This window comes from Dendrobates tinctorius, unplaced genomic scaffold (assembly GCF_039654945.1).
Source record: "Dendrobates tinctorius isolate UK_male_01 unplaced genomic scaffold, ASM3965494v1 ptg000009l, whole genome shotgun sequence".
NCBI classification, from domain to species: domain Eukaryota; kingdom Metazoa; phylum Chordata; class Amphibia; order Anura; family Dendrobatidae; genus Dendrobates; species Dendrobates tinctorius.
In genome coordinates this window covers 23850918-23872881 of record NW_027361677.1, presented here as the reverse complement: position 1 = coordinate 23872881, position 21964 = coordinate 23850918, and the positions used below count along the sequence as shown (strand labels likewise).

At 46.5% G+C, this 21964-nt stretch overlaps 1 protein-coding gene across 6 annotated transcripts in view; it reads right to left on the bottom strand.

The window, feature by feature from the left end:
• Positions 1 to 485: 485 nt before the first annotated feature.
• AP1G1 (adaptor related protein complex 1 subunit gamma 1) overlaps positions 486 to 21964 on the bottom strand; it is a 39069-nt gene continuing 17590 nt past the window's right edge. For all 6 annotated transcript variants that reach the window (XM_073584738.1, XM_073584741.1, XM_073584745.1 and 3 more), the window contains exons 7-23: positions 16694 to 16789; positions 16264 to 16344; positions 15420 to 15518; positions 13289 to 13344; positions 13081 to 13194; positions 12737 to 12877; positions 12608 to 12662; positions 12306 to 12428; positions 10019 to 10108; positions 9427 to 9554; positions 9213 to 9317; positions 8982 to 9123; positions 8219 to 8345; positions 7703 to 7789; positions 3665 to 3825; positions 3455 to 3553; positions 486 to 2024 (exon numbers count right to left, since the gene is read on the bottom strand). In XM_073584738.1, coding sequence (XP_073440839.1) covers positions 1923 to 2024; positions 3455 to 3553; positions 3665 to 3825; positions 7703 to 7789; positions 8219 to 8345; positions 8982 to 9123; positions 9213 to 9317; positions 9427 to 9554; positions 10019 to 10108; positions 12306 to 12428; positions 12608 to 12662; positions 12737 to 12877; positions 13081 to 13194; positions 13289 to 13344; positions 15420 to 15518; positions 16264 to 16344; positions 16694 to 16789 — 1806 coding nt within the window. In that variant the 3' untranslated portion in view covers positions 486 to 1922. The remainder of the gene's footprint in view (positions 2025 to 3454; positions 3554 to 3664; positions 3826 to 7702; positions 7790 to 8218; positions 8346 to 8981; positions 9124 to 9212; positions 9318 to 9426; positions 9555 to 10018; positions 10109 to 12305; positions 12429 to 12607; positions 12663 to 12736; positions 12878 to 13080; positions 13195 to 13288; positions 13345 to 15419; positions 15519 to 16263; positions 16345 to 16693; positions 16790 to 21964) is intronic.

The following is a 21964-nucleotide window of genomic DNA, read 5'->3' as shown; positions in this document are numbered from 1 at the left end:
CCCTCTAGTGGTGGCAGCAGAAAAGCAGAGTTTTAGGATTTTAACTGCAGGGTATTTGAAGCTCTGTATCAGAAATACTGAGCTCTGACATCTAGAGTTGTAATATCAAACGAATCAGCGTTGAGTTTCAAAACTATTAACGATGCATTTAATGAATGTCAGCGGGGTCACGTTGCACCCCATGAATGACAACTGTTGTGTAAATTTTTTTGCCATCGCAGGACGCCATGCCGTCAGTGCCTGGACTCGGACTCACACCGATATGAATTGTACTGCGGACAGATCATTAATATCCAAATAGTGGCTAAGCTCTTAAAACAATGGTTAACCCCCCCCCCCCAAACAAGTATCATACTAACCATATTCAAAGTCCAATGATTTATTTTATTTTTTTAACTCTTTATTAGTCACTTTTGATAATTTGTTTCAACCAAAAAAAAAAAAAAAAAAATAGACGATAATACACAGCAGTCTAGTAACCCATGAAAATGTTTACACCCTTTAATGCTCCCCCATTGACTTTTTATTTTTTACAAGTTTGCCTTTCCGTCTCAAAAAAAAAAAAAAAGTCTGCGGTAACACAGTAGTTCCTTTATTGTCCAACCCCACTTCGCAGATGAGAAATTTTGGATCTTCCTTCCAAGAGGCCATTGGGGGGGGTTAGATTGAGAAGGGGGGTAAGAAGAGTCTTTAAGAAAGTTGTAACTTACTGGAAATGGGGGAAAAAAAGATGATTTTTACGTGGTGGGGCAGAGGAGAGTCGAATGGACCCCTCGACTTAAAAACAGAGAGTACCAACATGTGGCAAAAATAACGTGCGCCCAAAAATTTGGAGACTGCCTGCTAAGCAAGAGGCCACACGGGACTCAGGGGGGGGTGAGCGCGGATGTGGCGGCTCCTCTTTTTCTGCCTTTGTTCTTATGGATGACCCGCATTTTCGTGAAAGCGTAACCGTGTCCATTTAGGGGGTCTGGAGCAATTCCCACCAAGACAGGGACTTCCCTCATTATTTACAGAATCATTTGGGAGGCGACGCCGCTTTACAGTTTTCTTAGTCAATCTAGAAAATGATTAAAGAAATTAGCGGCAACTAAAGGGAAAAAAAAAAAAAAAAAAAAATCAGACACTGAATAGTCGGGCTCCTTGACATCTGTGCTGCCGACTTACCGACAATCACCATATCGGTACCATCAAGGTCACATGTACATACCGTCCAGAGAGTTCCGGGACGAGCTTCTCTGCAGCTGTCGCTGGTGCCCTTGCGCTATACCCAGTACAACCAGCGTGAGGCACTGTAACCCGGACACAGCAGTAAATTACATAGAAGTTACTATCAGGGTGGCAGATTGGGGGACTGGGTACAGGGGGGCTGCAGAGCTAGCACTTAAGTATCCAGAAGAAAGGGAGCAGCGACTCATCCCCAGGATCAGGGTTTGTTTTTTTTGGTTTTTTTTTCTTTACAATTTAATAATATTCTAAAAACAAGAAAATTCTCTCTGTTCCAAAGAGAAAGAATAAGAAGAGCCTGGAGGGCGAGTGGGTGCGGGTGTGAGTGGAAACGGCTACAGGAATGTACAGAGGTGAAAAAAAAAAAAGAAAAAGGAGGAAGGAGATGAAAAGATACAAAAAAAAAAAAAAAATAATCCCATGAGATCCGGCCTGGGAAAATCAACTCTAGTTCCCGGCGGGAAAGGGTGCGGGGGTTGAAGGAGGCCAGGCTGCTCCTCGTGTTGAGGAGAGGCAGCAGTGTCCTCGCCTTGCATCGCGTTCGTTGCTTCACTCGGTTGCAGAATGTCCTTCAACCTTTTCAGCTTCCCCGAGGCCCAAAGTGCAATTGTTGGCAAACCCAGGGCAGAGGCTCCAGCCCAGAGTTCCTTCATCTTGGGTGGGGTGGGGGGGTTGAGAGTAGACGCGGCGCGGTCTTATTGCCAGGACTGAGGGGGGAAGTTGCTGACTTCGGCGAGGTCCTGCATAGCCGAGCCCTTATGGTTATATGTCAGCTTGATCCGCATGCGCAGCTGTTGCTGCAAGGAACAAACAACACAAAATCATTCAAAAAAGTTATGGTTTGTGCAGCAAAAAGTTACTACAAACTTTTCTGATCACTTCATTGTGTTTCTTTAGTAGGAAGCATTCTTTGCTTATAAGTCTGCGCTGTTTATTCCCTTCATGGCCGACACATTTTTTGGGCTTTTGTTTACCCCCTTGACAGATTTTTCTTTCTTTAACGGCATCTACCATAAGGGCTGATTAATTTATATAATTAACTTTTACAGATGCAGCGATACAGAAAATGTTTTTGTTTCGTTTTTTACTTCATCCTTTTTTTTAAAAAAAAAAAAATTAAAATAAATATATATATATAGCGGCACAGTGGCCCTGGGTTCGAATCCCACCAAGGACGACATCTGCAAGGAATTTGTATGTTCTCCCCGTGTTTGCGTGGGTTTCCTCCCACATTCTAAAGACATACTAATATAGGGAATTTAGATTGTGAGCCCCATCGGGGACAGTGATAATGTGTGCAGAACTGTAAAGCGCTGCGGAATATGTTAGCGCTATATAAAAATAAATATATATATATATATATCTATTTTTTTTTTTCCCCCCCTCTAAATAAAGGTTGGGTTCATACTTATATTTTAAGAAAATTATTTTGTATTTTTACTTTATTATTTGAATCAGCGATCATTGGATCACTTGTACTATATAACGCACCCCATCAGGGCCCCTAATTTGCCTTGCAAGGGTATTCAAGTGTTACCACCATGCAATCTTGCCAGTTAAATGCTGCTGTCGATAGACTGATGGCAGCATTCAAGTTGTTATATTGTAGCAATCGCCACCTGCAGCTTAAGCCTGTTTCACACTTCCATTTGTTTCCATCAGTCAATATCTGCCGTTTTGCAAAAAAAACGGATCCGCCATTTTTTTTTGGCCGATCCGTTTTTTTTCCCATTGACTTGCATTAGCGGCAGATTTTGATGGATCCGCCAAAATTTTGGCGTCCGCTTACTTGAGTGGACGGACAATGAAACATTTTTTGTCTGCACGGATCCGCTTTTTCACACTGAGCATGCCCGGAAGAATTTCCGGTCAAGAAATTTAACCCCAAATCCTGGCGGCTGGAAAAATCTCTCTCCCCCCCTCCCTTTACATTTCCGACTTCAGCGGATCCGTCAAAACAACGGTCCGGTGGCATACATTGTGTCACAACGGAAACGGATCCGTCTTTTGCATTTTTTCACGGATTGCAACTGACCAAAAAAACCGAAGTGTGAAAGAGGCCTTAGATTCACATGTCTGCAGCTAGCTTTGCAGCCACTAGAAGCTAAGTTTACAGCAAGCAGTGATGGTGAGAGCTGACAAGAGGGATACCAAATATATATCTGAAAATTGCAAAAAGACTTTTTTTTTAAATCTTTAAAAAGAAACAAAAAGCATCGCTATTCACCTTTTGGGGGTTCAGAACCTTAATGACCTGTGTGACACTACCAGCGTTGAAGGGTGGAAGGACATTACTGCTCGGAGACAGGAGCTGAAGCTGGAACGTCTGGAATAAAACATGCACCGATAAGTGAGTGTTCTTGGCCCGACGCCTCGGAGTCTAAAAAGAGCAAATAAGAGGACAAAGGCGACGCTGTGTAACCCCTGTAAGAGATACCTTTGGTACTGCTGCTTGGAACACATAGTCTGTCATCTCGCTGTCTGTGCTGTTGAACGCTTGGGTTGTGATCACCGTCACGCTGGCGTTCGTGCTGGATCGCTCAAAGCTGAAGTCTATTTTCAGGCCGTTCTTGTTGTAAGCAATGATGGGTGGAATACCTGCAGAGAGATGAGAACAATGGCTCCGATAAGCCGATACCTACCCGACCTTTAATATCTATAACAATAAATGCCCTAACCAGCTTCCGGTTGTAACAACTTCCGTCCAGTTGTAACCGGTGACGTCACCGCACACCACACCGCCTCAACACACACTCCTCTCACCTTTCACCTCCACTCATGTCCACTCACTCTTTCACTCCACATACGTTCCTTTCTCTCACTCAGTTTCTCATACTCACACCGTCATCGTCGCTGCCCCGACATCTTCCTCCGCCGCCGTGATCCAGGATCCAGACGTTCTCCAGGCCGCCGACATCGGGATCCAAAAAGATGGCGTTGGCGAAATCTCGCGAGATTACGCCGACGCCATTTTGGATCCCGATGTCGCCCATGCCAGCGACACGTTGTTGCGGCGACGCCATCTTGAATATCGCGGGACTTCACGAAATCCAAGATGGCGTCCCGCAAGAACATGTCGGCGGCCTGGAGAACGTCTGGATCCTGGATCGCGGCGGCGGAGGAAGATGTCGGGGCAGCGACGATGACGGTGTGAGTATGAGAAACGGAGTGAGAGAAAGGAACGTATGTGGAGAGAAAGAGTGAGTGGACATGAGTGGAGGTGAAAGGTGAGAGGAGTGTGTGTTGAGGCGGTGTGGTGTGTTGAGGGTTAACATGGCAAGAGGTGTGAGGCTGTGTGCACACGCTGCGGATTTTGCTGCGGTTCCGCAGCGGTTTTGGCCGCTGCGGACCCGCAGCAGTTTTTGCTGCGGTGTACAGTACCATGATTCCCTATGGGAATCAAAAACCGCAGTGCAGACGGTGCGGAATTTTCCGTGCGGATTATCTGTGGTTTTCAATCCGCAGAAAGAATTGACATGTCAATTCTTTCTGCGGATTCTCCTGTGGTTTGTCATCTCCTCTATTGAGGAGATGAAAAACCGCAGGGCAAAACCACAGAGCAATCCGCAGGTAAAACCGCAGGTCTTTTGACCTGCGGTTTCACCTGCGGATTTTACAAAATCCGCACCTAATCGGCAGCGTGTGCACACAGCCTTAACGACGTCGGCGAAATCTCGCGAGATTTCGCTGACGCCATCTTGCATTCGTGAAATTGCGTCATTTACCTCACGCCGACTTGCTGTGCGGACGCTTGGCATTGCCTGTATCACCATAACTACTGCTGCCTTGGTCCCATGCCTGTTTACTGCCGGTGTCTAATTACAGGGCCAATTTGCCTCTACCGCCATAACTACTGCTGCCTTGCTCCTTTGCCGGTGTCTAATTACAGGGCTAATTTTGCCTCTACCGCCATAACTACTGCTGCCTTGCTCCTCTGCCGGTGTCTAATTACAGGGCTAATTTGCCTCTACCGCCATAACTACTGCTGCCTTGCTCCTCTGCCGGTGTCTAATTACAGGGCTAATTTGCCTCTACCGCCATAACTACTGCTGCCTTGCTCCTCTACCGGTGTCTAATTACAGTGCTAATTTGCCTCTACCGCCATAACTACTGCTGCCTTGCTCCTCTGCCGGTGTCTAATTACAGGGCTAATTTGCCTATACCGCCATAACTACTGCTGCCTTGCTCCTCTGCCGGTGTCTAATTACAGTGCTAATTTGCCTCTACCGCCATAACTACTGCTGCCTTGCTCCTCTGCCGGTGTCTAATTACAGGGCTAATTTGCCTATACCGCCATAACTACTGCTGCCTTGCTCCTCTGCCGGTGTCTAATTACAGGATCAATTTGCCTCTACCGCCATAACTACTGCTGCCTTGCTCCTCTGCCGGTGTCTAATTACAGGGCTAATTTGCCTATACCGCCATAACTACTGCTGCCTTGCTCCTCTGCCGGTGTCTAATTACAGGATCAATTTGCCTCTACCGCCATAACTACTGCTGCATTGCTCCTCTGCTGGTGCCTAATTACAGGATCAATTTGCCTCTACCGCCATAACTACTGCTGCCTTGCTCCTCTGCCGGTGTCTAATTACAGGGCCAATTTGCCTCTACCGCCATAACTACTGCTGCCTTGCTCCTCTGCCGGTGTCTAATTACAGGGCCAATTTGCCTCTACCGCCATAACTACTGCTGCCTTGCTCTTCTGCCGGTGTCTAACTACAGGGCCAATTTGCCACTACCACTTCATAACTACTGCTGGGCAATTACAGGGTCAATTAGTATCTGTTTACTCTACAATACTCCAGGACGCCTTCTTCACTGCCAGATAACTGCCAAATAGACTCCTTTACCTGTGCCAACATGAGTCATAACAAAAAGTATGCCAATGTCAGTGAAAGGAAAGCAGCTTTAGCACTACGACAAAAACAACGCCGTGCTAATGAGACTCCTGAGGAAAAACACCATCGCCTTGAGAAGATTAAGGCTTATAAACGCCGTCGCCTCACACACGAATCCCCTAACTCTAAATCCATAAGATTGGCTGAAGAAGCCTCTGCGCGCCGTCACCGCCGACAACAGACGGCCTCTTCCTCATCATTATTATTAGACTCACAACAGGATGCTTCCACATCAGCATGTGGAACAATTCACTGCTACACTTCATCCCATATGCCGTTCACTGACATAACTAATCAGCAATCTGTTTCTGCCCTATCAATACCACCATTCAATACCGATGCACAGTATGCCAATGCCAGTGAAAGGAAAGCAGCTTTAGCACTACGACAAAAACAACACCGTGCAAATGAGACTCCTGAGGAAAAACAGCATCGACTTGACAAGATTAAGGCTTATAAACGCCGTCGTCTCACACACGAATCCCCTAACTCTAAATCTATTACATTGGCTGAAGAAGCCTCTACACGCCATCACCGCCAACAACAGACGGCTTCTTCCTCATCATCTATAATAATAAATGCCCTAAGCAGCTTCCGGTTGTAACAACTTCCGTCCAGTTGTAACCGGTGACGTCACCACACACACGCACATGTTAACCCTCAACACACCACACCGCCTCAACACACACTCCTCTCACCTTTCACCTCCACTCACGTCCACTCACTCTTTCACTCCACATACGTTCCTTTCTCTCACTCCGTTTCTCATACTCACACCGTCATCGTCGCTGCCCCGACATCTTCCTCCGCCGCCGCGATCCTGGATCCAGACGTTCTCCAGGCCGCCGACATGTTCTTGCGGCGACGCCATCTTGGATTTCGTGAAATCCCGCGAGATTCAAGATGGCGTCGCCGCAAGAACATGTCGCTGGCGTGGACGACTCGGGATCCAAAAAGATGGCGTTGGCGAAATCTCGCGAGATTACGCCGACGCCATTTTGGATCCCGACGTCGTCCACGCCGGCGACATGTTCTTGCGGCGACGCCATTTTGGATCGGCGAAATCCCGCGATAGTCAAGATGGCGTCGCCGTAAGAACATGTCGCCGGCGAGGACGACGTCGGGATCCAAAATGGCATCAGCGAAAACTCGCGAGATTTCGCCGACGCCATTTTGGATCCCGACGTCGTCCACGCCGGCGACATGTTCTTCCGGCGATGCTATCTTGACTATCACGGGATTTCACGATACTCAAGATGGCGTCGCCGCAAGAACATGTCGCCGGCGTGGACAACGTCTGGATCCAGGATGGCGCCGGCGGAAGAAGATGTCGGGGATCGTGGAGCAGCGGCGATGACGGCGTGAGTATGAGAGACGGAGTGAGAGAAGGGGTCGTATGTGAAAGAGTGAGTGGAGATGGTGAAAGGTGAGAGGAGTGTGTGTTGAGGAGTGTGTGCGTTGAGGGTTAACATGGCAAGAGGTGTGATGCTATCGCATCCTCCCGATGCGATAGCATCGGGCCATAATCTAGTTTTAGTATAAGTAAGGTGGGGGGGGAGGGGGACTATTGTACTGACCTGATATTTCATTAAATAGAGGTTGCACTGACAGTCCATCTAGCAGGAGCTGGGGTGCAGGCATCTGTGGGATCGGTGCTGGAGGGGCTGATCAGATAAGGAAAGAAATTATTATTAAAATAGACAGATAAGTGAAGATATTTATTAAATCAAAATTGTAATTTTTGGCAATCAATCTGGGACCCCACGCAGTAGTCGGTGAGCATGCAATGCTGCCATTTTATAAACCGGCAGTAGCTTTAGGCAGGTCACACGGTTCATGTTAGGACCACAGCTTCCAGACCCTAAATCAACGGCCTGATGTTATATTGTAGGGCAGGTTTCCTTTTCTCCTGTTTGTATATTAAATCCTAAACTTGTACTTCAGAGGTGGAGACGAACACTCGGCCTGCTCAACCAGCTTGTATTTTGCAGACTCTTATTATTGAACTGTAGTTAAATTAACTCTGGAAGCACTGATGTCACACTCTGAACAGAAGCCCCCCTACCAACATCCTCCCCTCATCAGTCACTCACCTCCAAGATTTAGATCGCCCAGTAAATCTAGCAGTTCTCCTCCCACAGTGGATTGTTTTGGAGGTGGCGCAGTGGGTATCACCAGCTGAATATCATTTCCTCCTAAGAGATCTAATAAATCGTTGGCCTGTAAAAGGAAAAAAAAGGAAGAACAGATGTATTCTGGAAGATACAAAGTCTGGGTGACTCGGAAGCGGCTGCTATAGATCACCGTCTGGTCATCTTTCTTGTACCGTCTCCTCTTATTATCGGTCGGGCCCTGCGCACAGCAATTGGGCAGCCGACCTCTGAGCGGAAGCGTCAGGAGAGAAAACCCGTCCCTTTCCAGGAAAATTGCCAAATTATGAACATTCAGAAATGAACTGAGCGATAATCTCCAATTCCTCATGCACCAATGATATAAATATGGTCTATAGTGAAGAGACTGTGTATGCGGCGCACATAAAGATGAAAAAAAAAAAAAAAAAATGACCAAACGGTGAGCAGAGAGGCAGCCAGAGAAGCGAGTATCAATGAAATAAAACAACTAATTCCTCTGTCCGCCTCGCTGATAGACATCCAGTCCTCTTGTTTCTGCAAAAATGAATAAATAAAAAAAAAAGTGCCATAGATCAGAAAGCAGTGTGCCACGTCACCTGGATAATTTCAGAATCCAACTCTTACAGTCAGTGGCCGGCCACGCAGCCGCCCAGCAATAGCCGAGAGGAGCAGATGTCGCACACAGATTTACCAGCCGCGATGGCTTTTCACGGTGCGATCTTACCTGGCTGGATGGTGGTTGAGCAGAAGGAATGGGTTTGGTGTCTATGATTCCAGGTTCTGCTTCCCCATTAGTTTGAGCTACGTCTGTAGGGCCATTCGTCATGGTTTTCTCCATGATGGGCATCCTCTCCAGAAGCGCAGACCTAGAAAGCGGCAGGCGTGAGTTCTGTCCGTGGAGTGACCCCGGATGGTGTTTAAAAGCACACCTTACAGACACTGTCGTTCTTCTCACCTCATGTGGTCGTACTTCTTGAATAAAGCGTTATACTCCACCGCTCTCTGCTGAAGCTCTACATCGATGCTGCTGCCATAGATGGAAACCACTTTCTTTATGCGGCTGCAGAAACCAAGAAGGATTAAGTCAGAAAATTATCAGGGAGAACTAGAAACATGGTCCTGGTGGAACTCAGCAGGATCTGATCTTCCCACCGATCCTTGGAACTTACTTGACAGTGTTCATGAACCTAGTGGAGTTTTTCATGATGGCAGTCAGGACAAAGCCTCGTGTAACTGAGGAGGACATGTTAGAGATCAGGAGACTCTCTAGAATATCCAGAACCTCGTCTTCGGTGACCTGGCGAGAAATAAAACAGCTTAAAATGTCTCTCTCATATATAGCCACAGAAAAAGCCATAAAATTACCCCCCCCCCCCTTTCTGGATAAAATCACTACAGCATATTAGGAGAGGTCATTATAAAGGGTATGCTCAAGTTTAGAAGTTATAGCTTCCCAATCAATGGGGGTCCAACGATCCTGAGGGCCAAGGCTTGTGTGAATGAAGTGGTGACTGATTATGCACAATTCCACTTCATTGTTAACAAGGACTGTCAGAGACAGATAAGTGCTGCGCTGGGTTGGACTCCAGCAGTCAAGGAGTGGAGGTGTGCATGACTGACCATCACTCCATTCACACAGAGGTTTTTGGACCATGGGGGGGTCCCAGCCGAAGGGAAGTTATCCCCTATTCCCTGCCAAACTTGAGAACACCCCTTTAAATGTCTACAATCATTATACAGGTTTCTGCACACATGTTGTACCTGGATAGGTTCCTCCTCTTCGCATTGGCCCGATACCAGCAGGTCTCCATATTCTCCTATACACCAGGACGCCACCTGGACCAGCGGTTGCTGCAAAAGACAAAAAAGGTCAAAGAAAACTGAACGGACATTCACAATAAAATACAGATGAAAGCAGCACCACCTAGTGGTCATACAGAGAATTGAAGGGAAAATCCTTTAAGTTATACGAAAATATGGGTCATTTTTTTCCCTCTATCTAATCTGATTTTCATCACAGGAGTTGGAACTTCATAATCCAGAATATAAAGACACAACTGATGAGGGAAAAAAGTCTCCCAAATATTACATATTTTTACACCCTCAGTTCAAGTCTGATTTTCATGTTCTTTTTGCAGATGAAACATGTTTCCTTCATACAGTCATGGTCAAAAGTGATGGCACCCTGGATATTGCTCCAGAAAATAAAGTATTTCTCCCAGAAAATTACTGAAATTAGACATGTTTATTTCCTTTGTGAGTATTCGAACAATGCAAAAAGAAGGGGAAAAAAGGCAAATTGGGCATAATTTCACACCAAAAAAAAAAAAAATGGACTGGACATAATTACGCAACATAATCAAGAAGTTTACAATCCATGGCACTGTAGCTAATCTGCGTTAACGGCAGAGAAAAATTAATGAAAGCAACGCAGTATAGTCCAGAAGGTGGATAAGCAGCCCCTATCATGTTCCAAAAAACTTCAGGAGACCCCAAGAGGACCCCACTGCTAGCACAGACATAAAAAAGCTAGACTTCAGTTTACCAAGATGTACGTCGGTAAGCCAAAATCCTTCAGGGAAAGCATGGACAGATGGGACCAAGATAGAGCTTTTTGGTAAAACACATTCTACTGTTTACAGAAAACGGAATGAGGCCTACAAAGAAAAGAAGACAGTACCCACAGTCAAGTATGGTGGAGGTTCAAAGATGTTTTGGGTTGTTTTGCCGTCTCTGGCACTGGGTGCCACAACTGTGTACAAGACATGATGAAATCTGAAGATTACCAAAGGATTTCGGGTAGCACTGTAGTGCCCAGCGTCAGAAAGCTGGGTTTAAGTCCTAGATTATGGGTCTTCCCAGCAGGACAATGACCCCAAATATACTTCAAGAAGCACCCAGAAATAGATGGAAAAAGCGCTGGAGAGTTCTAAAGTGACTATCAATGAGCCTGGATCTAAATCCCATTGATCACCTGTGGAGATATCTCAGAATAGCTGTTGGGAGCAGGCACCATCACATGACAGAACTGGAGCAGTTTGCAAAAACAGGATTTTTGGTTACTCACCGTAAAATCTGTTTCTTAGAGCCTTCATTGGGGGACACAGGAAACCAAAAGGTGTATGCTGCTGACACTAGGCACAACAAAAATTAGCTCCTCCTCCGCAGTATACACCCCACCGACTTGCACTAAGATAATCAGTTTTAGCTTTGTCAGTAGAAAGTGGACACGGGTGAATCGATAGAGAAAGAAGGGTGCTCCAAAATTCCAGCCGAGAGGTTTAAGAAGCTTGTTGATGGTTAAAGGAAGCAATGGATTGCAGGTATTTATTTCAAATGGTGCAACCAGATATTAAATAGAGGTTGTCAATAAATTTTGTCTGACACATTTTTGGGGTATTATGTGAAATTATGTCCAATCTGCATTTTTTTTCCTTTTTTGTGTTGTTCCAATACACACAAAGGAAATAACCAAGTGTATAACAAAACACGTTAGAGATACTTCATTGTCAGGAACATTTTCTAGAGTGCCGACACTTTTGGCCATGACCGTAGATCTCGGCACCATTCACATTTTTTTTTTTCCCGGGGGGGGGCTTACTGGATAGGAAAATTTTGTCTGCGAAAAAAGGGTAGACATTTGGTCCAATCTGAGACCCAAGCATAATTCAATGAATGGGACTGTGATGTGATAGCATATGAATGTCATGTAGTCCATTAAAAAGCATGGATGTATGAATTCTGCCTTACTCTAACAATAAGGTCTCGTCCCTGTGGAGGATTTGTACAAGAGCATTCATTGTTCGGCTCCGGAGTCCACTCCTATATCTGCAGGACAGGGAATCACAGACCCCTATCCTGCAAGGTGACGTGACTAATGCATCAACCGATAAGTACATAACAGCAGGATTGGGGTCGGGGGTTCCGTTCTGGGTGTAAGATTGGATCCCAGAAGCAGCACCTGGACATTTCAGACATTTATGGCATATCCTGTTGACTTGTCATAAACGTCTAACAACTCTTCATAGGCAGGAGCGTGGGCGCATACCTGAGAGATGTCGTCAAGAATAGCTTTATAGAGTTTCTGTACAGTGTATTCATGCATCTCATTGCTATTAGTGATGAGCTGAATTAAATTAGGAACGGCATCGTCCCGTACGTAGCTTCCAGCCTGCAAGTACAAAACGAGACGATATTAGATTAGTGAGAGAACTCCTCTGGAGATACATACAGAACTGATCTTCAGCAAATCTGGCTGCTCTAATCCATACAGAGGCACCAGTATAAAAAAAAATATAATATAAAAGCACAGTGAATTTACGGCTAGGTGAACCTAATTCTGATACTTACAGTAGTAAGAACTCTCATAATAGTGTCTATGTGCCATCGCTTTGAGGGCGCATATCTGTAAGAAATATGAATACATATAATCTCCGGCGTTTTGTGGTGTGCGGTGATAGTCCTTCATATATCCCTTACTTCTCAGCTGCTAAGAAGACCCCTGATGCACAATCGGCTTTAAATTCGGGTTCACAGGAGTCCAAGAAATAAAGCAGCTCCTTCATCATACCTCGGATGTTATTGCCGTTGACTAATGCAAAGCTCAGCTCCATGGCTCGCCTAGAAAACAAGAGGTTTTACCAAAGGGGTCAGTAATGTCTCAATACAGAAAGAAAATAGCTGCCAACACAAAGACAGCTTGGGACGTGTTCAGATATTGGTGTCAGCATTGAAGCTCAGCCGATGGATCACTCTGAAATCATCATATGTCAAGCCCTCCGATCTATACCACAGAGATCCAAGCTGTAATCATCACTTCCTACCTCTTTATGGAGACATCCAGGTCCTTCAGACAGTCGACGATGGTGCTGCGGTGTCTCTGGACTGCGTTGTGATCCGTCTGTACGGTTTTAAGTAGAGACGTCAAAGCCACATAGCTGTAAGGGGACAGAAACGAGACATCGCCATGATCCAAACCGCACCTGTGCCGTCACATTTTCTTGTGGCCATGTTGCTGTGACGTGTACTCACCGAATATTCTTATCGTTATTTAATAGGAACCGTCCCAGGATATTAATTGCTAAAACCTGAAGAAAAAAAAAAATATGAGCAAAATGCTGGGACTGGAAATAAAAAATACAATGGAGGAGAACAGCAGGCGAAGCACAGGACACACACCAACTTCACAGGCACATTTTATAATGACGTGTATAGATAATTGCTTGTTTCCACCGTGTTATTGCACAAGAATTGATGGGGAGGTGGAAAACTTGGAACATTGTAGATGTCAACAGCAAAGGATCATTTGTTTTTCTCCCTGGGACAGCAGCCGACACAAAACATTTTAGTGAATAGAGGTGTGCTGCAGTTCTTCAACCCCTTCATCATTTCCAGTTGTTCCTCCCCTTGTTCCCAGAGGTATAACTTTTTTAGATTTCCATCAATATGGCCCTTATAAGGGCCGAGTTGTACTTTTGAATTACACCATTGATATTACCATATAGTGTAGTGGAAAACATGAAGAACATTACAAAGTGCAGTGAAATTGCCAAAAAAAAGTGCAATTCCACTAATGTTTTTTGCGTTGTTTTTTTTTTTTATTTACCATGTTCACTATATGGTAAGGCTGACCTAGTATTATGATTTCCCAAGTCAGTACGAGTATACAAATACCAAACGTATATATCTCATGTACAGCTCTATGGAATCAATGGTGCTATATAAATAATTTAAATGGTCAAAAAAAAAAAAAAAAATCCAAAATTTGCATGAAAACTAAGTTTTTGCTTTTGTCGCCATTTTCCGAGACCAGCAGCGGTCTCAATTTTTCAGGATCTGGGGCTAGGTGAAGTAATTTTTTGCACTCTGAGCTGATGTATTTATTGATATCATTTTCAGGTAGATATGATGTTTTGATCTCTTATTGCAAAGTTGCTATAAATTTAAATTTTTTTTAATCAATTTACTTTATATTTTATCTAATATATAAAGCTCAATGTGTGTGTGTGTGTGTGTGTGTGTGTGTGTGTGTGTGTCCGGGATAGGCATCCGTACCGTCGCAGCTACAGCCACAAAATTTGGCACAGTCAGGACCCCGAGACCATCATAGGCTATGTTGTGAGGCGAAATTTTAACCCCGCGCGCTCCAATTCACCAAACAATTTTGCCCCTATCTACATAATGGGGAAAAAGGGTGTGTATCAAGCCCCGCCCCTCATTATGATGTCAATGGTTGCAATGGCGACGCTGATGTCATCATAGGTTGCAAGCCCCGCCGCTCATTATGATGTCATAATGGTTGACTATGGGATGGAGGATGTGTGATGGGTATATGGGCACTGCACTATGGGATGGAGGATATGTATGATGGGTATATGGGCACGGGCCTATGGGATGGAGGATAATTATAATTTGCTAACCACAGTTAGTTACTATGCCCGGGCAGCGCCGGGCTCTTCAGCTTGTTGTAGATAAAACACTTCTGAATGCAGCGATGGCAAATGTGTATTTTTATGGTTTTATTTTCAATGGGGCAAAAGGGGGGGAGGGGTATTTGAACTGTTTTTTTTTTCCCCTTCACTTCTTGCTTTAATAGTCCGCTTAGGATACTTGAAGCTGCGATCATCTTATCGCTTTTGCTATACATAGCTTCAGCACAGCTATGTATAGCAGAAATCATGATCTCCTATCCTACTAATGGCAGCCACGAGTCAGCGTCCACAGGAGTATCGTAAGGACAGGCACAGGGGGGTCCTCAGCAGAGCCTCGTCTTTGATCACAAACCATCGGCTCCCTGTGATCACGCCAAAGGGAGTGTCTAATGACGTGCTCCCCTCCCACGTGTGCTAAAGACCGCTTTCAGAGCCTGACAGCAGGATTTAAAAGGTTAACAGCCATCATGTCATGAAGGGGGTTAAGCAAGGAGCGGGCAGGAATTGCAGTGTAAGAAGAAAAAGAAAAAAAAAAAAAAAAAAAAAAAGAGGCACAGAACATAAAAGGATTATTATTCCTTGAATCAAAGTTATTCTACCTAAGAACAATCAGTTCAGGGAGCACTTGGAGGCACGTGAAGTAAGAAAGAATGGAAATCCCATCCTAACTGAATATTAGAGGAAGAGTAAAGTGTCGTCAGAAATATAACCATGATTTCCCAGATACACACCCGCAGGCCACTTTCTGATTTTATGTCCATGATTGTTAAGACTGTTTCATACAGAATCGCGTTGCCAACGTTTTTGCTGGTCTCTGTGTTTGTTGCAACCTTAAAAAAAAAAAAATATATAAATAAAAAAAATCAATTATTAAAATGCAGTTAAGATCTCGTGTGTAAGCCGATCCTGGGATCCGCTGGCAATCCCATACATATGACAAGAGTGAGACAGACTAATCCTCAGTTGGGTAAAGTAACAGTCAGAAGCGCTGATTGCAACCCGACTGATCCTTCCCCAAAACATAAGCAATATCAGAGGTGTGCAGCAACTGCTTCTCCAATTATCACAGCACATGTAGCGGAGCTGAATGTGCATTTATATGTATAGCTAGTGTGTAGTAAAGGAGATTATATAGATATGAATATAATTCTCTTTTTTTTTTTTTTTTTTTAAAGGGTTATTCTCAATATTAAAAAGTTATAACTTGCAAGTTTAGTTAAAAGTCCAACTGTGAGACTCTGCACCGATCTGGAGAACCAAGCTGTCAATATGGAGCCGTAGCCATAAATGCGCCAGCGCTTTAGTTCTTCGCTCTCGGACTGTCAGGAAAAAAGCCAAGTGTTATACTTGGGTATCTCCAACAGTCCTATTGAAAAAGAACGAAGAGGTGGCAATTGAAAGGAGCATGTAAAAGCTTGATTTTCCAGATCACTTGAGGTCAGACTCGGCGAACTGCAAGTTACTGCCCCTTCTGTGTAATGGCGATAACTTAATGGTGAAAATAAAACTTTAATTCCATTTCAAAATGTCAATCAGACTCAAAAAGCCAGCTACAACTCTGCTGCATCCACAGACCTGTGCCAAGATGTCATTCATTGCTTCGCTCGAGTCATCGTCGTTTCGACCAAGAATCCTGAGAAGTCTCAGTATTCGGACCTAGAAAACATAATGAAAAAAAACACAAATTAAAAACGTCAGATGCTGCAGGATCTCATTGTACGATGCTGCGGTTTGCCGTCGTACACCTCCTTGTGGCAGCAGCATTAGCCCAGAATTTCTGTGTCCCCCAATGACAGACGAGAGAGGAAAAGAAACAAACAAAAAAAAAAAAAAAAAAATAGTAAAGGTGGACATCTTTCCCTGACGGCAAGGTGACTAAACCGCTTGGTTTTATACTCTTGGTAGAATACTCACAGTTCTGTGTCCCCGCACCCTACCCTCCCTACATCAGTGCCAATATTGTAAGATTAGAAGCCGTCCGACCTCCTGAAAAGTTCACGCTCACCTGTAAGAAAGGGTCACTGATGCCAGACACGTCGTGCTCAGGAGAATACCCGGACATGATGAGATTCTTAAGGATACGTACTAGCTGAGGAACTAGCTGTGGAGATAGAGGACAGCGTTAATGACCCCAAGCCAATGCTCTCCCACCAAACAGACACAATACGGTCACCGATGCACAAACTGGACACTACAAAGCTACAAGGGGGCCCCTGGAGCCAGAATTACACAGCCCGGGTTACACTACAGCAATGGTCTTCGACTTGCGGCTCTCCAGTTGCTGCAAAACTACAACTCTCACAATGTCCTGACAGCCGCAGCTTGTGAGGCCACTCTAGGAGTTGAAGTCCTGCAACGGCTACAAAGCCATCAAGTTGGAAAATTCTGCGCTACAGCATCACTAAAGACAGGCAAAGTAATAATCAGTGGATAAGGGAAAAGTTTAGTGACAAAACACGGTTCAGGGGAAGATTTTAATTCTATGATTAAATAGGTATATTTAATCAGACATCTAATGACACTTACCTTCTCATTCTAGCCGCAGGATCCGAAAAAGGCAGAGAGCAAAAGACAGGAAGCAGGTGTTAGGAAGGGGGAACAGCGGAGCCTACGCTGTGCTGTCTGTACATGTATATAGAGTTACAGGCAGCACAACCCTCATATATAGTATATACCACAATCCCTATCACTCACATAGAGTACATATACAGGCGTGTCTTATACAACGGGATTTTTGGGTTGCTTACCGTAAAATCTGCTTCTCGGAGCCTTCATTGGGGGACACAGAAACCATGGGTGTATGCTGCTGCTACTAGGAGGCTGACACTATGTACAGAAAACGGTTAGCTCCTCCTCCGCAGTATACACCCCACCGACTGGCACTAATTTCCTCAGTTAGTGAGAAAGCAGTAGGAGAAGTAACAACATAGTGAAAACAGAACAGACAACTCAACTGTAACCAACAGAAGAACAGGAGTTGCAGAATATGGGAGGGTGCTGTCCCCCCAATGAAGGCTCCGAGAAACAGATTTTAGGGTAAGCAACCCAAAAGTCCTGTTTTCTCTATCGCTTCATTGGGGGACACAGAAACCATGGGACGTCCCAAACCAGTCCCTGGGGAGGGAGAAGCAAACTTCCATTAGGTCTGAGAACTCACCACCGCCGCCTGCAAGATCCTTCTGCCTAGGCTGGCATCCGCCGAAGCGTAGGTGTGGACCTTGTAAAATTTGGCAAACGTGTGGATCGAAGACCAGGTTGCAGCTTTGCAAAGCTGCAACGCGGAGGCTCTGTGGTGCACCGCCCAGGAGGCACCCACTGCCCAGGTAGAGTGAGCTCTAATTCCAGGAGGGGGCACTCGATGCTTGACCCGGTAGGCTTCCAAAATTGCCGATCTGATCCAGCGAGCAATAGTAGCCTTGGAGGCCGGCTGACCTTTCCGCGCACCAACTAGAATGACGAAAAGTGAGTGTCTTCCGCAAGGGAGCAGTCCTAGCCAGGTAGACCTTCATCGCCCTGACCACGTCTAGCTTGTTCAAGGAGCGCTCAAGAGGGTGGATTGGACCCGGACAAAAAGATGGGAGAACAATGTCCTCATTTAGGTGGAAAGTGGACACCACCTTAGGAAGGAAGGCGGGGGCCGCAGGACCACCTTATCCTGGTGGAGCACCAAGAAACGAGGGTGACAAGAAAGGGCCGCCAATTCAGACACGCGCCGGATGGAGGTGATGGCCACCAGAAATGCTCTCCAGGAGAGAAGGGAAAGGGAAACTTCCCTGAGAGGTTCAAAGGGTGAACCTTGTAGAACCTCCAGGACCAGATTGAGATCCCATGGATCCACGGGAGTGCGGTACGGAGGTGCCGCATGAGCCACTCCCTGAAGAAAGGTCTTGACTTGCGGACGGGAGGACAAAGTCTTCTGGAAAAGAATGGAAAGCGCCGAGACTTGACCCTTTAAAGAGCTGAGGGCAAGGCCCACATCTAGGCCTGCCTGGAGGAACGACAGGATAGAAGGGAGTGAAAAGGACATGGGCGGAATGTCATTGGTCTCACACCAAGTGAAATAGGCCTTCCACGTACGATAATAAATTCTGGAAGACGATGGCTTTCTAGCCCGGATCATGGTGAGAATAACCCGATCCGAAAAACCTGACAGTTTCAGAACCGCAGTCTCAACAGCCACGCCATTAAATTGAGCGGCAGAGAATTGGAATGGCAGATTGGACCCTGCAATAGCAGATCTGCTCTGTCTGGAAGCTTCCAGGGCGCGTCCGCGAGAAGGTTGACGATGTCCGCGAACCAAGACCTTCTGGGCTAATCCGGAGCGATGAGGATGACTGGTAGCCCTTCCGCCTTGATTTTCTTCAACAGTTTGGGAAGAAGAGGAAGGGGAGGGAACAGATAGGGGAGCTTGAACTGAGACCAGGGGATGGTCAGAGCATCGGCACCCACTGCGAGAGGATCTCGGGCCCTGGATACGAACTGTGGGACTTTCCTGTTCAGGCAAGACGCCAGCAGATCTACGTCCGGAGTCCCCCAGCGACGGCAAAGTTGATGAAAGACGTCCGGATGTAAAAGGACCATTCTCTCGCCGCGAGACCCTCGTGGCTGAGAAAAATCGGCGGCCCAGTTGTCCACGACTGGAATGTGCACCGCGGATATCGCTGGGACTGATACCTCTGCCTAGTGGAGAATCTTGGACACCTCTGCTAGAGCCGAGGAACTCTGTGTCCCCCTTGGTGGTTGACATATGCCACCGCCGTGGCATTGTCTGTCTGAATCCGGATCGGCAGACCCCTGAGAAGCCTTTCCCAGTGAATGAGAGACAGAAAAATCGCCCGTATCTCGAGGACGTTGATCGGCAGAGTGGTCTCGAGTCGACCACCGACCCTGAACAGTCTGATTGCGAAACACCGCACCCCAGCCGAGAAGGCTGGTGTCCGTTGTCACAATCTGCCAGTGAACCGGAAGGGATGACCGGCCTAGGGAAATGAGAGGTGACGTCAGCCACCAATTGAGGGACTGTTTGACCCGGGACGAGAGGTGAATTAGATGATCCAGGGAAAGGACAGACTTGTTCCACCGAGACAGGATAGCCTGTTGATGCGTTCTGGAATGAAATTGAGCAAAGGGAATCGCTTCGACCGTCGCCACTATCTTTCCCAAGACTTTCATGGCAGACCGGAAAAAGGGATGCTGTAGGCTCTGCAGCGATCGTACATCTCGCTGCAGAGAGATCTTGTCTTCTGGGAGAAAGACCCTCGATCGACGGGTATCGAACAATAAGCCCAGAAACACAAGACGTTGAGTCGGAACAAGGCAGGACTTCCTTTTGCTTACGAGCCACCCGAAACGGGACAGGGTGTCGAGAACGATGGTAAGACTTTGGAAAGTCTGGTGAAAAAGACGGAGCTTTGATTAGAATGTCGTCGAGGTACGTAAAGAGGATGAGACCTCTGATCCTCAACAGGGCCATCAACGCCGCCATGATCTTTGTAAACACTCTGGACGCGGTGGTGAGACCGAACGGCAGAGCGACAAACTGGTAGTGGTTCTGATGAATAGCGAAACGCAGGAATTTTTGATGCCCGGGAAAGATGGGAACATGCAGATAGGCATCTTGAATGTCTATTGAGCACATGAATTCCTGTGCCTCCATGGAAACGATTACTGAACGAAGGGATTCCATCCTGAAATGCCGCAGGCGGACCCTTTTGTTCAGTAGTTTGAAGTCCAGAATGGGCCGAACTGCGCCGCCTTTTTTTCGGCACTAAAAACAGGTTTGAGTAAAACCCTGTGAATCGTTCTCTTTCGGGAACGGACACAATCACCCGGGAGCTGAGAAGAGAGGCGATGGATGCAAAGAAACCCAGAACTAAGGTGGGGTTTTTTGGAGGTCGGGACTCAAAGAAGCGATCCCGGGGCCGAGAAACGAACTATATTTTGTATCCTGAGGATACAACTTCCCTGACCCAAGCGTTTTCCACCGAGGCAAGCCAGACATCTCTAAAGAAAAGGAGTCGGCCGCCCAGTTGGGAAGGCGCCTCGGAACTCTGTTGATAGTAATGCGGTTGTGGACCGCCCAGTTCTGGACCTGGAGGATGTGCCCTGGGAGGAGTGATATCGCCAGGAGGGAGTGGGCCTAAAGGAGTCCTTCTTCCTATCCTACCGTGCTTGTGGCCTTTGTTGGTTGGAAAAAGGTTCTGTCGCCGCAACTCGGCAGAAGGACCGAAAGGGCCGAAACTGACGCCTTGGAGGAGGTCTACGAGGCTTGGACTGAGGGAGAAGAGAACTTGTGCCCCCAGTGGCGTCTTTAATAATCTGGTCCAGCTGGGATCCGAACAGACGCACTCCCTGAAAAGGCAGATTGGCAAGGGACTTTTTTGATGACAAATCCGCCTGCCAAGCCTTGAGCCAAGTTGTACGACGAATTGCAACAACGTTGCTGGACACTTGAGCTGCGCAAGACGCGGCATCTAAGGAGGCAGAGACTAAATATTCCCCTGCATGGGAGATCTGGTTGGCCTCTATCAAGAATGCCTTGGCGGAGATCCTCCGCCCAAGTAGCTATGGCTTTTGCCACCCAAGTGGAAGCGAAGGCCGGGCTTAGCACCGTAGCAGCCACTTCGAATGCTGACTTTGCTAAGGATTCTATGATCCTGTCGTTAGAATCCTTCAGAGACGCCACACCTGAAATCGGAAGGACCGTGTTGTTAGATAGTCTGGACACAGGAGCGTCTACAGAGGGGGAAGCCGACCAGTTGTCGGTGAGCTGTTGAGAAAATGAATACAGCACGCCGAGACGCTTCCCTCTTTGAAAGCGCCTGGTCGGATTTTCTCTTTCCCTAGTAAGGAGCTTGTCAAACTCAGAGTGAGAAGCGAAGTCTATGGAAGGTGCTTCTGCCCGCCTGAACGAAACCTCCTGATCTGAGGGTTTCGCAGGGGAGTCTGTGATCTCGAAAGTGTGGTTTATCGCTGCAATGAGGTTCTGTACCGTAACCTTCATGTCCACGGCATGGTCCGAATCCAGCTCTAAAATCTCTTCGTATGGCGCATCCGAGAATGCTTCGCCTGACTCGGGTGAGGAGGCAAGGGAAGGAGACTACTGGGAAGGACTATGTGGTGAGATGGGGCGAGGGGAGGATTCCGGCCAGAGATCCTGCTTGGGTCTTTTGCGGCTAATGCTGTCTGGCTCAGATGGAGCCTCTTGTGGCCTGCTGGATCCTGCAGAAGTGTCCAGGGGCAACTTATCAAGAACGGCCTCTAGGGAGACACCATG